Source organism: Geotrypetes seraphini, chromosome 1, assembly GCF_902459505.1.
Source record: "Geotrypetes seraphini chromosome 1, aGeoSer1.1, whole genome shotgun sequence".
Lineage (NCBI taxonomy): Eukaryota > Metazoa > Chordata > Amphibia > Gymnophiona > Dermophiidae > Geotrypetes > Geotrypetes seraphini.
The window spans coordinates 477,388,562-477,403,488 of record NC_047084.1 but is presented as its reverse complement, the minus strand read 5'-3'; the positions used below and the strand labels follow the sequence as shown (position 1 = coordinate 477,403,488).

General features: G+C 44.6%; 1 protein-coding gene across 6 annotated transcripts in view; it reads right to left on the bottom strand.

Annotated features, from left to right (window-relative positions):
• Positions 1-14,927, bottom strand: part of SMARCA2 (SWI/SNF related, matrix associated, actin dependent regulator of chromatin, subfamily a, member 2) — a 604,189-nt gene that overhangs the window by 495,589 nt on the left and 93,673 nt on the right. For all 6 annotated transcript variants that reach the window (XM_033925235.1, XM_033925226.1, XM_033925254.1 and 3 more), the window contains exon 5: positions 6,213-6,314. In XM_033925235.1, the coding sequence (XP_033781126.1) occupies positions 6,213-6,314 (102 nt within the window). The remainder of the gene's footprint in view (positions 1-6,212; positions 6,315-14,927) is intronic.

The following is a 14,927-nucleotide window of genomic DNA, read 5'->3' as shown; positions in this document are numbered from 1 at the left end:
CTTCTTTCAGCCTCCTGTATGCTTCCTCTCCTCCAGACCTCATTCCCTCCCCCAACTTCTTCTTTCTTTCTCTGTCTGTCTTTCTCTGATTCCGTGTCCCATTTTTTGCTTTGTTTCTGGCTCTCTGTCCCCCCCCTTCTTTCTTTCTTCCTTCCTGCCTTCCCCCATGCCATCGCCACCGGGGAATAGGCTGCTGCTGCTACCGCCATCGGGAACAGGCCGAGATCTCCACGCTTCTATTCTCCACGGGGCCGACCAACTCTCAACGCCCGACATCAATTCTTTTTTTTAAAAAAATTCTTTATTCATTTTTTCATATTACAACAAGTGTATCAGAAAAATACATATAATCTTATAAACACACACTTGATTTTCCTTCATGAATACTTTAAGTACAATATATCAATTCTAATGTCAGAAAGGACGTTCCGGGCAGCCAGGGAGCGATTGGCTAGCCAGAACGTCCTCTCGACGTCAGAATTGACTTAGGGCGGCGAGAGAAGCAGGGAGCTCAAAGAGCATGGTGCCGGCCTGTTCCCCAATGGCAGCGGTGAGAAGGGAAGGGAAGCAGGTTGGGCACCACTGCTCTAGACAAGCCACACTCTAGGGAGAACAGTGGAGGGTGGCCAGCTGTGCGGACTGCCCCCCTTGGTACGCCACTGGAGCAGCAGCGTATCTGGCCGGCTCGTTCCGTTCAAAGCCGCGGATGGCGGCTCCTTGCGAGATCCGCACCTGCGTCTGAAGCCTCTCTGATGTTGTGATGTCAGAGAGGCTTCTGATGCAGGAGTGGATAGCGCGAGGAGCCGCCAACCCGCATTTTTGAACGGAATGAGCCGGCCAGACACGCTGCTGCTCCAAAAGGAAGAGAATGATCCAGTCCAGACCGCGGCCGCAAATAAAACTTGGAGAGCCACATGCAGCCCGCGGGCCATGTGTTTGAGACCGCTGATCTAGAGCCACAGACTGACAAATCTCGGATGAGTCACAATTCGGTGAATGACCTACTTATCATGGGCCATGGTGGAAATACGTACAAGTGACCCATCTCTGGTCATGGCTGAACCAGGGTGTCAATGCCAGTGTTTCCTTGCTTGAATCTTTGGTTGAAGAACAGAGACTTTCCTGTTGGCTGCTGTTGCCATGAGGTCAAAAGTTGTACGTCCCAAATGCTTCACTATTCTGTCAAAACCTATTTAAGACATAGACCATTCCCCTCGGTCCAGGCTCTGCTGGCTAAGAAAGTCGGCTTGGACACTGTCCAGTTTTGCAAAATGCGCTGCCAAGAAAGCCAGCAGATGGACTTCCACCCAACAAAACAGTTGAGCCCCTAGCTTCATCAGAGCACTCTTGGTGCTACCGTTGTAGCATTGTCTGAAAAGACCCTGACCGCTTTGCTCTCGAGGGTACTCTGCAACGATTGTAGAGCTAACTGAATCTCTCGCAGTTCCAGCCTGCTGACTGACCATTTTCTCTGGGAGAGCAACCATGGTCCCTGATCCAAATGCCCTTCACAGTGACCCCACCAGCCATAAAAGCTAGAATCTGTCACCACAATTACCCAGAGTATGTGACAGGGCATGCTTCCTGATAGGGATACCGGCCAAAGCCACCATCATAGACTGCGATGTACTTCCACTTTCCAAGGCAGTGGCCTCTGGAGACAATCCATCTGTAGGGGCCACTGGGATAACAGAGAGTTCTGTAGTGGGTACAGATGGGCTTTCACCCATGGGACAACCTGTATGGTAGATACCATAGATCCCAGCACTTGGAGGTAGTAGTAATAATAATAATAATAACAGCTTATATACCACAATACCGTGAAGTTCTATGCGGTTTACAAAGATTAAGCAAAGGTACAAATTGATTGACTTTAAGAGGGGAGGAAGAAAGAGGGTTAATAGGACAGGAAATCCATTTTTGAGGAGAGAGTGATCAATAGAACAAGTTAATCGCTATAGAGGGGAGAGAGAAGAGAGGATCAGTTGTCTAGATACTTTAGGAACAGGTGTGTTTTCAGACGTTTCCTAAATTCCCACTCCGTGGGAGCAGGCATCGCCAAGAACTCCACAATTTGCCAAGATAACTTCATCCTGCGAATCTCAGACAGAAAAACGCAGCCCTATGCTGTCTCAAACCTCACTCCCAAGATGTCCAAGGTTGATGACTGCAGCAGCTGGACCACTTGGACCACTGCTTTCTTGCCCTCAGCCTCAGATGAGGCTCTAGTACAGATGAACATGGATCCCTGCTTTGTGCAGATATGCTGCCACCATGACCATCACTTTGGTGAAAGTGCAAGGTGCCATCACCAAATTGAGAATTGCAAATGCCTCTCTAACCCATGAAATCTCAGGTACTTCCTGTGATCCAGAAAAATAGGAATATGTAGATAAACCTCTGTAAGATCCAGAGAGGCCAGAAATTCTCCTGGCACTACCAAGACAATGACTGACCACACAGTCTCCATGCAGAATTGCAGCAGTATGACTGCTGCACAGTCCAACTTTAGATTCAAGATCAGTGTCCAGTCTTCTGAGTCTCTCCTGGGCATGATGAAGTAGATAAGAGTATCTCCCCAAGCTCAATTCCGCTGCTGGGATGGGCTCTACAGCTTGGACTTCCACAAGCTGCTTCAACGTTTGCTTGCACTTTGACTGTCTTCTCTGGCCCACCAACCGGAGAATCCACAAACAAGTCCCGCAGGGGACAAAAGAACTCGAGTTCGTAACCTTCTCAAATGACTTCCAAGACCCAGTGGTCTGAGCAAATCCTTGCCCAGGCCTCCCAATGAGCCAACAACTTCCTGCTTATCTACAGAGGCACAGTTGCCAAACTGGCATCATTGTTGTTTCTTGGATTGAACCGGAGAATTGAGACCATCTGGAGGAGCCAAATCTCTGTTGAGAGCCCAGATACAATCTTTGCGTAGAAAACCCCCCTGCATACTGGCTAGGCCTCTGGGAGCCAAGAAAATTGCTCCAAACCGACCCCCAGAGAGGACACAGCATACTATCCAGCAGTGACTTAGGGCGATGATCTGTTACACTGGTCATAATATCATCCAAACCCTTGCCAGAGAGCATTTATATTACATTACATTAGCGATTTATATTCCGCCGTTACCTTACGGTTCAAGGCAGATTACACAAGAATTGACATGATGCTACGAAATACATTTGGTGGATTACATGAGAATTGTCATGATACTAGTAAATGCCTAATGAGTGGTTTGAATATTTTTTGATTTGCTATGTAGATAGTGTTGTGGGTGAAGCTTGGGGCGGGGCTGGTTCTGTTATAAAGGTTAAACGTATTTTTTGAAGAGTAGGGTTTTTGTTTCTTTTTTGAAGGTTTTGTAGTCTGTGGTCGAGGACAGCAGATTTGTGAGTTGCCTGTCCAGCTTTGCTGCTCTGGTGGCTAGTAGGTTGTCGTACATTTTTCTTCTTTTGACATTTTTGGTAGGTGAGTGTGAGAATAGTGTGTGGGTTCTCCTGTGTCTGCTTGAGGTAGATTGAGATAGTCGGTTGTTCTAGTAGGTTGAGCTGTCTCCGTTTATAGCTTTAAATAGTAGGCAATGGAATTTGAAGTGTACTCTTGGTGTATTGGGAGCCAGTGTAAGTCGTTGACCCTTAAACGGTTGTCTGCTCAAAGTGGCCTTGCAAGTTGAATCTGCTGCCCACTGAATCATGCCAGAAGATATGAAATAAGTAGAAACCTTGCTCATTACCCTGAACATGTCATAAAGAGCATCTGCTACATAGTCTACTCCTCCCCCCAAGTATCCACTGGGGGCAAGTTCATTTTATGGCAGGTGCATGTGATGAAAGACACCACTGCCGCCACCTTCAGTCCTAACACCAATGGTTCAAACTGCTTTTTTAGAAATAAGTCTACTCTATGACCCTGGGCATCCTTTAGAATCACTCCGCCCTCATTGGGCAGAGATGTATGCTTGGTGACCTGCGCTACTAATTGAATCCACCTTAGGCAGGTGCTTCACATTGTATCTGCCAGGTACGGAGTCATCTCGGTTTGGCCATTGTTTCTGCATTTAGTGGTTGGCATCAGCACAACTGTTCCAAAGACATAAGAAGCACATGTATTTGTTGTACCCCAGTTGCAAACCCAGAAGGAGTGACAACTTTGAGATCACCATAGAGGTTCCACTAGCGATCTACATAGCGTGTGAGTTTTAAAAGTGTCTTCATCAACTCGTGCGTTTCCTTCAACCCAATTGCATGAGCAACAGAACAGATGGCTTCTGGCTTCCATTGTGTAAAGTACCGCTTTAAGGCTTGCTTTTCTTGAATCAATAAATAGTCTCCATTCGACAGAAACATGTTCATATCCCTGTTCACACATGAGACAATTAATATTCGTACAGAAACAAATGTTTCCTTCCATCTGGTAAAAGGAAGACAGGATGGTGTGACGATCATGGAAAAAATATATTTTGGTGTCCTGCCTTAAAAGATTCCATTGCTTCAACCTTGAACCATACAATTCTGTTTTCTCCTTTGACAGTGACAGATCATTAAGATCTTTTTGAGTAGGCAGGTGAGATTGGTTTTCAATCACTTCAGGTTCATACAACTCCTCCATAGCAGCAGAGGCACATTAATCATCTGAATTTTCGGCACATTGTGCTGCAGATGTGGAAAGAGGAATTGGAACTGGATTCTCCGAGTCATGAGGAACGGGTTTAATTGCTGACGGGCAATCAGGAAACACAATTTTTATTTATTCCTCTTTGTAAATCCAGCAATTTTTGTCATGCAGAAATAACAGTCTGAGTGATGATTTGTTGGTTCACGCCACACCATGGGTACAGCGAAAGGCATCTTCTTCCTTTTCTCATTCAGCTACTGTGTTAATCCGGAATAGCAGATAATGCAGCACACATGAATTGCCCACACTTTATCTTGGTCGCCAACTTTACAGCCAAAATAATGCACTTTGAAGTCTGCTGGACAGATTCTTTCATTAATCTTGTGCAGTAAATTATCATAGAAATTATCAGGATGGTTATCACAACCTCATCTGTTTGAATTGTACTTGGTGTACATTGCCTTAGGTCAGGGGTAGGGAACTCTGGTCCTCGAGAGCTGTATTCCCGTCGGGTTTTCAGGATTTTCCCAATGAATATGCATTGAAAGCAGTGCATGTAAATAGAGCTCATGCATATTCATTGGGGAAATCCTGAAAACCCAACTGGAATACAGCTCTCGAGGACCGGAGTTCCCTATCCCTGCCTTAGGTGAATCTCTTCAAAAAGTAATTTCAGGCAAATTGTGCCTCCATTGATAACCTGTGGTCTAGGTGCACCCCCAAATTACAAATTTCCTGACTTACTGAAAGTAAAGCTCCTCAATATAAATTTGGCAATGCAACACTATGTCGTTAATTCATTCACAGAAAATAGTACTCCAGTACAACCTATTTCAGGAAATAAGACCTATTTATTTCCTGAAATACCAATTCCTATCAGTACCTTTTTAAATTAAATTAGAAAATTATTTCATGAAGATGAAGCCTTCATTTGCTTACAAGGGAAACTGTTAGATAAACAGCTTTCTGCAATTAAGCATGCTCAAAATATAACTACTTATCCATTAGGTTTTATGTCAATCCCTCAAGCAGTTTGTATATTTCATTTGAGTTCTGCAAAAAAGTCGTTTCATGCTCAGGCTGTTTAAGCGCAGCAATCGTTTTGGCAGCACAAGTTTTTCACAGTTTGGTAAATGGCAGTACAGTATGACTTGATCTTTGAAGGGTATAGTCCAATAAACAGTATTACTTCTATTTACTACCTTCTCTTCCAACCATCCATCCATATTTTAAGCAATTTTAAAAGGCCCTCTGGTGATTTTATGCCACTTAATAAAAATTAAACCTTTGGGATTACCTGTGCTTGGCAGCTCTAATATACAATCAGTTGATTAGCTGAAATCAAATTTATACACAAAGCTGAAATATGAGAAGGAAATACAATGAATGGGCAGTGCTCTTTTCTGAGCTAATGTCAATGGATGTGTACACCTCAACATATCCTTCACTTTACATTTTGAATTTTATAGGACCTAATTGCAATAAAGTAAACATGACAAGGGAGTTACAGAGCAGCCACCAGGTGATCCGAAAAGCATTTTTTAAAGTGTTTCATCACTACTAGAGACTGCCTCCATGTGAAAATAATTGCTGAACTATACCTTCGGTCCACGTTTTAGGGGTCATATTTGTACCATGTCCTGGCATTCCTGGAGTAGGTCCTGGTCCTGCAGGAGGAACACCCATTGGATGCATTCCCATACCTAAATTCAATAGCAAGATAGAAAACTTAAAAATATCCAGCGCTTCACCGCATTCAGAAATTACATTACACTTTCTAGGAACCAAACTGCCCATGCAAAACAGGAATACACTATGCATTATTAAAATATGCTAAAACAGATTTCACTATGTATGGAAAATTTTCTATTTTAAAAGAAAATATTACGTATTCAGAGCAAAAATGCACAAAATTGATCAAAGGTATTAGAAATACTAATAGAGACAATGGTCTCATGATAATATGGTTTCTTAACTGAACAGCTGATTTAAAAACAAGCTCTCATGCTTTACATAAGCCACAAAATGTTAAGACAGGTATCTTATTTCATTAGTGCATTAATTGCAAGATAAAAATACAGTTAAACAGATTTTCACTCGGAGAAGAACTAAAAAGCTATGCTCACCCGTTCTGGAGGATACTTTCCAAATCATTTATGCACAAGCAAACGACAATTTAAATACACACATTACCTGAGCCCCTGCTCCTGAGTGTTCAAAATTATAATCGTAATTTGAGTCAGCAATACCTTGAAAAACTGAAACATTATGATTACATGCAGCTAAGTTACTTATAAGTAGCAGGTGTTCTCCAAGGACAGCAGGACAAGTATTTTCACTGACAAGTGGCATCACTGACAAAGTCCCAAGTCGGACACTGTCCAGCATTCAGAAGCCCAGAAGCCTTTGGCAAGTCCAATCACACATGCATGGGTGGCTGCATGCCCAGTGTGCAGCCACCTATGCATACTCAATACTCAAGATGAGATCACACCCTGGAGCAATACAGAGGAATACTAATATTCTTAGTCCTATTAACCGTCCCTTTTAAAAAAAAAATAATAATAATTCCTAGCATCTTGTTTGCTTTTTTGGCTGCTGCTACACATTAGACAGAAGGTTTCAGCATATTGTCTACAATAACACCCAGATCTTTTACTTGGGCGCTAACCCCCAAGGTGGACCCTAGCAGCTGGTAACTATGATTTGGGTTATTCTTCTCAATGTGCATCACTTTGCAATTGTCCACATTAAATCTCATCTGCCATTTGGACAACCAGTTTTCCAATTCCTAAGGTCTGCCTGCAATTCTTCATAATCTGCATGTGTTTTAACAAATTTGAACAGTTTAGTGCCATCTGCAAATTTAATCACCTCACTCATTGTTCCAATTTCCTGATCATTTATAAATAAGTAAAATAGCACCGGTCCCAGTACAAATCCTTGTGGCACTCCATTATTTACCCTCCTCCATTGAGAAAAATAGCCATTTAACCCTACCCTCTATTTTCTGTACGATAAATTTGTAATCCACAAATAAACATTGCTACCTATACCACAACTTTTAAATTTTCTCAGGAGCCTATCATGAGGAACTTTGTTAAAAGCTTTCTGAAAATCTAAATACACTACATCAATCGGCTCACCTTTATCCACATGTTTATTCACACCTTCATAGAAGTAAAGCAAATTGGTGAGGCAAGACCTCTCCTAGCTGACTCTCATTAAATCATGTTTGCCCACATGTTCCACAATTTTATTTTTTATCATTGTTTTCAATAATTTGCCTGGCACCGAGGTCAGGCTTACTGGTCCATAATTCCCTGGATCTCCCCTAGAACCCTTTTAAAAAACTGGCATAATATTGACCACCCTCCAATCTTCAGGTAAAGCACAGTTACTCACCGTAACAGGTGTTATCCAGGGACAGCAGGCAGATATTCTTGACTGATGGGTGACGGCACCGACGGAGCCCCGGTACGGACAATTTTAGAGTGATTGCACTCTAAGAACTTTTTAGAAAGTTCTAGCTCGGCCGCACCGCGCACGCGCGAGTGCCTTCCCGCCCGACAGAGGCGCGCGGTCCCTCAGTTAGTATAAGCCAGCTAAGAAGCCAACCCGGGGAGGTGGGTGGGACGCAAGAATATCTGCCTGCTGTCCCTGGATAACACCTGTTACGGTAAGTAACTGTGCTTTATCCCAGGACAAGCAGGCAGCATATTCTTGACTGATGGGTGACCTCTAAGCTAACAAAAAGAGGGATGGAGGGAAGGTTGGCCATTAAGAAAACAAATTTTGTAAAACAGATTGGCCGAAGTGACCATCCCTTCTGGAGAATGCATCCAGACAATAATGAGATGTAAAAGTGTGAACTGAGGACCAAGTAGCAGCTTTGCAGATTTCCTCAATAGGAGTGGAACGGAGGAAAGCTACAGATGCTGCCATTGCTCTGACTCTATGGGCCGTGACAGAACCTTCCAGTGTCAGTCCGGTCTGAGCATAACAGAATGAGATGCACGCTGCTAGCCAATTAGACAACGTACGTTTAGAAACAGGACGTCCCAATTTATTCGGATCAAAGGATAGAAAGAGTTGGGGAACTGATCTGTGGGGTTTCGTACGCTCCAGATAGTAAGCAAGAGCCCTTTTACAATCCAAAGTATGCAGAGCTTGTTCCCCAGAATGAGAATGAGGTTTTGGAAAGAAAACCGGTAGAACAATGGATTGGTTGAGATGAAATTCAGAAACAACCTTGGGGAGAAACTTTGGATGTGTACGCAGAACCACCTTGTCATGATGAAAGACCGTAAAAGGTGGATCTGCAACCAGTGCATGAAGCTCACTGACTCTCCTGGCAGAGGTAAGAGCAATAAGGAAAAGTACCTTCCAAGTGAGAAATTTGAAAGGAGAAGTAGCTAAAGGTTCAAATGGAGGCTTCATTAAAGCTGAAAGAACCACATTGAGATCCCAGATAACCGGAGGGGCTTTAAGAGGTGGTTTCACATTGAAAAGCCCACGCATGAACCTGGACACCAGGGGATGAGCTGAAAGAAGTTTTCCATGGACTGGCTCATGAAAAGCTGCAATGGCACTGAGGTGGACCCTGATGGAAGAGGACTTCAGGCCAGAATCAGACAAAGAAAGAAGATAATCCAACAACGTCTCCACCGCTAGGGAAGTGGGATCAAGATGATGAAGAAGACACCAGGAAGAAAACCTCGTCCACTTTTGATGGTAACATTGTAGAGTGGCTGGTTTCCTGGAGGCATCCAGAATGGAACGAACGGGCTGAGATAAAAGAGTATCAGTCGAGTTCAGCCCGAGAGATACCAAGCCATCAGATGTAGAGACTGGAGGTTGGGATGCAGAAGGGTTCCCTGCTGTTGCGTAAGCAGAGAAGGAAACAGAGGAAGAAGAAAAGGTTCCCTGGAACTGAGTTGAAGTAGAAGGGAGAACCAATGTTGCCTGGGCCACCTCGGAGCAATCAGAATCATGGTGGCTCGTTCCCTCTTGAGCTTGAACAAGGTTCTCAACATGAGAGGCAGAGGAGGGAAGGCGTACAGGAACTGATTCGACCAGTTGAGGAGAAAAGCATCTGCTGTTAGACGGTGTGGAGAGTAAAGTCTGGAGCAGAATAGGGGCAGCTGATGATTGTGAGGAGCTGCAAAGAGGTCTATCTGAGGAGTGCCCCATTGATTGAAGATAGACTGTAGAGTTACAGGATCGAGTGTCCACTCGTGAGGTTGGAGAATTCTGCTGAGTTTGTCCGCTAAGGAATTCTGTTTCCCCTGAATGTATATAGCTTTCAGGAAGAGATGGTGATCTATGGCCCAAGTCCATATCTTCTGGGCTTCCTGGCATAAAAGGCGAGAGCCTGTCCCACCCTGTTTGTTGATGTAGTACATCGCAACCTGATTGTCTGTGCACAACAGAAGGACCTGAGGAAAGAGAAGGTGTTGGAAGGCCTTGAGGGCGTAAAACATCGCTCTGAGTTCCAGGAAATTGATTTGATGCTTCCTCTCCTGGGCTGACCAAAGACCTTGAGTCTGGAACTCGTTCAAGTGAGCTCCCCATGCATACAGAGAGGCGTCGGTGGTGATGACTAGTTGATGAGGAGGCTGATGGAACAGAAGACCTCTGGATAGATTTGAGGATACCAACCACCATTGAAGAGACTGACGAAGAGATGATGTCACAGATATGTGTCGTGAGCAAGGGTCCGACGCTTGGGACCACTGGGTAGCAAGGGTCCATTGAAGAGTGCGCAGGTGAAGACGGGCATGAGGTGTGACATGAACTGTGGATGCCATGTGTCCCAAGAGTACCATCATTTGTCTTGCTGAGATGGACGGCAGAGGAAGTACCTGGTGACATAGAGACTGAAGAGTCTGGAGACGATTGGATGGTAAGAAAGCTCTCATGAGGAGTGTATCTAGGATCGCTCCAATGAATTGAAGTCTCTGAGTGGGAATGATATGAGATTTGGGTAGATTGATCTCGAATCCCAGAAGTTGTAGAAACTGGATGGTTTGGTTGGTGGCCAGAAGGACCGCTTGAGCAGAAGTGTCTTTGATCAACCAATCGTCCAGGTAAGGAAATACATGCAGGTGGTGAGAGCGTAGAAATGCCGCTACCACAATGAGACATTTGGTGAATACCCTTGGAGATGAGGCAAGACCGAAGGGCAGCACCTTGTACTGGTAATGACAATGATTGATCATGAATCGGAGATATGGTCTTGAGGTTACATTGATCGGTATGTGAGTGTAAGCCTCTTTGAGATCGAGGGAGCATAGCCAGTCGTTTTGATTTAGAAGGGGATAAAGGATGGCTAAAGAAAGCATCTTGAATTTTTCTTTTACTAGATGAATGTTGAGATCGCGAAGATCCAGGATGGGTCTGAGATCTCCTGTCTTTTTGGGAACTAGAAAGTAACGGGAGTAGAATCCCTGCCCCTTTTGATCTAGAGGAACTTCCTCTATAGCGTTCAGAAGGAGGAGGGATTGGACCTCCTGAATAAGGAGGGCTGATTGAGGACTGTTCAAAGCAGACTCTTTTGGCAGGCTTTGAGGAGGGAGAGTCTGAAAGTTGAGAGAGTAGCCGTGGCGGATGATGTTGAGGACCCATTGGTCCGAAGTGATTACTTCCCACCAGCTGAGGAACAGAGAAAGTCGACCTCCTATTGGTTGAGGCAGGAGAGCAGGAATAGGGATACTGGCTATACTGCGGAGAATGAAGTCAAAAGGGCTGTGACTTTTGCTGAGGAGGTTGTTTTACAGCTTGTTGCTGTTGCTGTTGTCTGGGAGGCTGACGTTGCTGTTGCCTCTGACGCCTAGGTTGTTGAGCAGTGGTAGGCAATGGACGGGCTGTGAAACGGCGTTGATAGGCCGATTGCTGCCTGTATGGTCTTGGCGGAGGAGGCTTCTTTTTATTCTTGAGCAGGGTATCCCAGCGCGTCTCATGAGCAGAGAGCTTTTGTGTGGTTGAGTCCATGGAATCCCCAAAGAGCTCATCCCCTAGACATGGGGCATTGGCTAACCGATCTTGATGGTTAACATCAAGCTCGGATACCCGAAGCCAGGCCAAACGACGCATAGCTACTGACATTGCTGTCGCTCTGGATGTAAGTTCAAAAGTGTCATATATGGATCTCACCATAAACTTACGCAATTGGAGAAGAGACGACAAGCATGTGTGAAAAGCGGAATGCTTTCGTGAAGGAAGATATTTCTCGAAAGAAGCCATGGTGGTAAGGAGATGCTTTAAATAAAAAGAAAAATGAAAAGCATAATTACTAGCCCTATTAGCTAACATAGCATTTTGGTAGAGCCTCTTACCAAATTTATCCATGGCCCTTCCTTCTCTGCCAGGAGGGACAGATGCATATACACTGGCTCCTGAAGTCTTTTTAAGGGTGGATTCGACAAATAAGGATTCATGTGGTAGTTGAGGTTTGTCGAACCCAGGAATGGGAATTACCTTATATAGAGAATCCAGTTTACGTGGGGCCCCTGGGACAGTTAAAGGAGTCTCTAAATTTTTATAGAAAGTTTCCCTCAGGATGTCATGAAGGGGAAGTTTCAAAAATTCCTTTGGAGGCTGATCAAAATCAAGGGCATCCAAAAAAGCTTTAGACTTTTTGGATTCAGCCTCCAAAGGAATGGACAAGGACTCACACATCTCTTTCAAAAAACTAGAGAAAGAGGAAGTGGCCTGTTTGGAGGATGGGTCAGGGACAGCCGAATCCTCCTCCTCTGAGGAACATTCTCCTTCAGAAAGAAAGGGTTCCTCTGAGTCTCCCCACAGATCAGGGTCCCTTACATGGGAAGAATGGTCCCGAGACTCAGGTGTCGACGTTTGCATGTGTCGGGTTTTGCGCATCGACTTACCCGACCTCATCGATACCGTGTCCGGAGAAGTTATCGGACGCACCGGTGCCGAAGTCTGCACCGATTGATGGTGAGCTCTCAGCTCCGGTGCAAGGACTGGCATCGATACCGATGAGGTTAGGTGAAGCGGTACCGAAACAGTGGAAGCGGTTAATACGGGTTCCACAATCGGTACCGATACAGGTTGTTCAACAACCGGTACCGATGGCTCGGTGCGAACTGGCACCGGAAGGTTCGGTGTCATGATAGCAGGAAGGAGTCGTTCTAATTGCTCCTTAAGCTGCACCTGAAGGATGGCCGTAATGCGGTCATCGAGGGATGGCACCGGTACCGCTTTTTTCTTCTGCGGTACCTGCGGTGCCGCTCGACGCCCCGGAGATGAGGAGCCCGATGTCGAGGGACTCACCTCTATAGGGGCGGAGCGCTTCCGCTGGCGTCGAACCGGCGGCAGGATTGGGCTCACTGCACTCGAGGCCGGAAGACGTTCCAGCGGGGAAGGCTTCTTAGCCGGCTTACCTGACTGTTGGGATGCCGGTGTGGAATCACGCGGCGTCGAAGACGAGGGTGCCGACTGAATCGGTGCCGAAGCCGGAGTCGAAGGAACGGGGTCGGACATCTCGGCACCGAACAACAATCGCTGTTGAATTAAGCGATTTTTTAATGTTCGTTTTTTCAAAGTAGCACAGCGGGTGCAAGAAGAGGCCTGATGCTCAGGACCCAAACACTGTAAACACCAGTTGTGTGGGTCCGTGAGAGATATAGGCCTAGCACACCGCTGGCACTTTTTAAAACCCGGTTGAGGGGGCATGAAAGGAAAAACGGCTTCCGCCAAATCGAAGGCCGAGGCTTCGATGGTGGCAGAAGGCCCCGCCGGGGAAAACCGAAAATTGAAGAAAAAAATGAAAGATTTTTTTTTTTTTTTTTTAACAAAATAAAAGAAAGAAAAAAGGCAAATTAAGCCAAACGTTTACGCGAGCGGGAAGGCAAGTTAGGAAAAATTTCAACAGCCGTTGAAAACGCGTCTTCTTAGCTCCGCGGAAACTAAGAAACTGAGGGACCGCGCGCCTCTGTCGGGCGGGAAGGCACTCGCGCGTGCGCGGTGCGGCCGAGCTAGAACTTTCTAAAAAGTTCTTAGAGTGCAATCACTCTAAAATTGTCCGTACCGGGGCTCCGTCGGTGCCGTCACCCATCAGTCAAGAATATGCTGCCTGCTTGTCCTGGGATAATACAGACGATTCTAGCAACAGATTACAGATCACTAACAGCAGGTGAGCAATTTCATGTTTGAGTTCTTTCAGTACTCTTGGATGTATACCATTTGATCTAGGCGATTTATCACTTTTTAATTTGTCGATTTGGCTTAGTACATCTTCCAGATTCATCAAGATTTATTTCAGTTCCTCCACATCATCACCCTTGAAAACCATTTCTGGTTCAGGTAGATTTCTTACTTCTTCTCTAAAGACTGAAGCAAAAAATTCATTCATTCTCTGCACTATGGTTTTATCCTCCCTGAGCAACCCTTTTGCTCCTTGATATTGACCATAAAGTTCCCTCAATATGCAAATCCCTGGTCTATTTGCTGATATAATATTCTTGCACACTGCCAAATTCCAAGACCTTGTACATGGCCAGATGAGCTGCCTCTTTCAAAGCAGTCTTTTTGTCAGTGCGTAAGTATATCATCAATCAATCAAAGAACATCCCCATTGATAGGGAGATGTCAACTGGACAGTTCAGTGTCCTTCCCTAGCAGACATACTTCAGCACGGCTTCTAGCCTGACATTCTTACTTCTTAGTTTTTATCCTAAAATGTAACATCAACTCAGTTTTCAACTGCCTCATTATCACTAAATGAATTTTCTGCTATGTAGCACTACTAGTACTAGTAGTACTACATACTACATTACTACATACTAGTAATAGTACTAGTACTACTAGTACTATTATTATTCAAATAAACAATAAAACTGTTGTTGTCAACAACAGCAGCTTCAAAGAATAGTTATTTGGTATCCAACCAACATTAAGTAACAATTTCTAACCACATTAACATATTATTATGAATAGCAAGCTGCATTATGAGGATATTGTAGGACTATGAGCAACCTCTAAAATTTGTCCCAAACCACTTCAGATTCGGATTTGTGGAGACGTGTTCTGATAAGGTTGAATTGTTACTATAGTCTTATGGACCACTCTCATGCATACACTACTCTTTTGGTTAAAAAAAAAAAAAAAAAAAAAAGTATTTCCTTAGATTACTCCTGTGTCTAAATCTTCTTCTTATGCCTTCTAGAATGGAGTTTCACTTTAAACAGACTTGACTCGTGTGTATTTAAACCATGGATATACTCGTACAAGTTAGCCCAACTTTTGTGCACACTTGTATGTGCACCCTATCTGGAATTGAGTTTTACACGAGC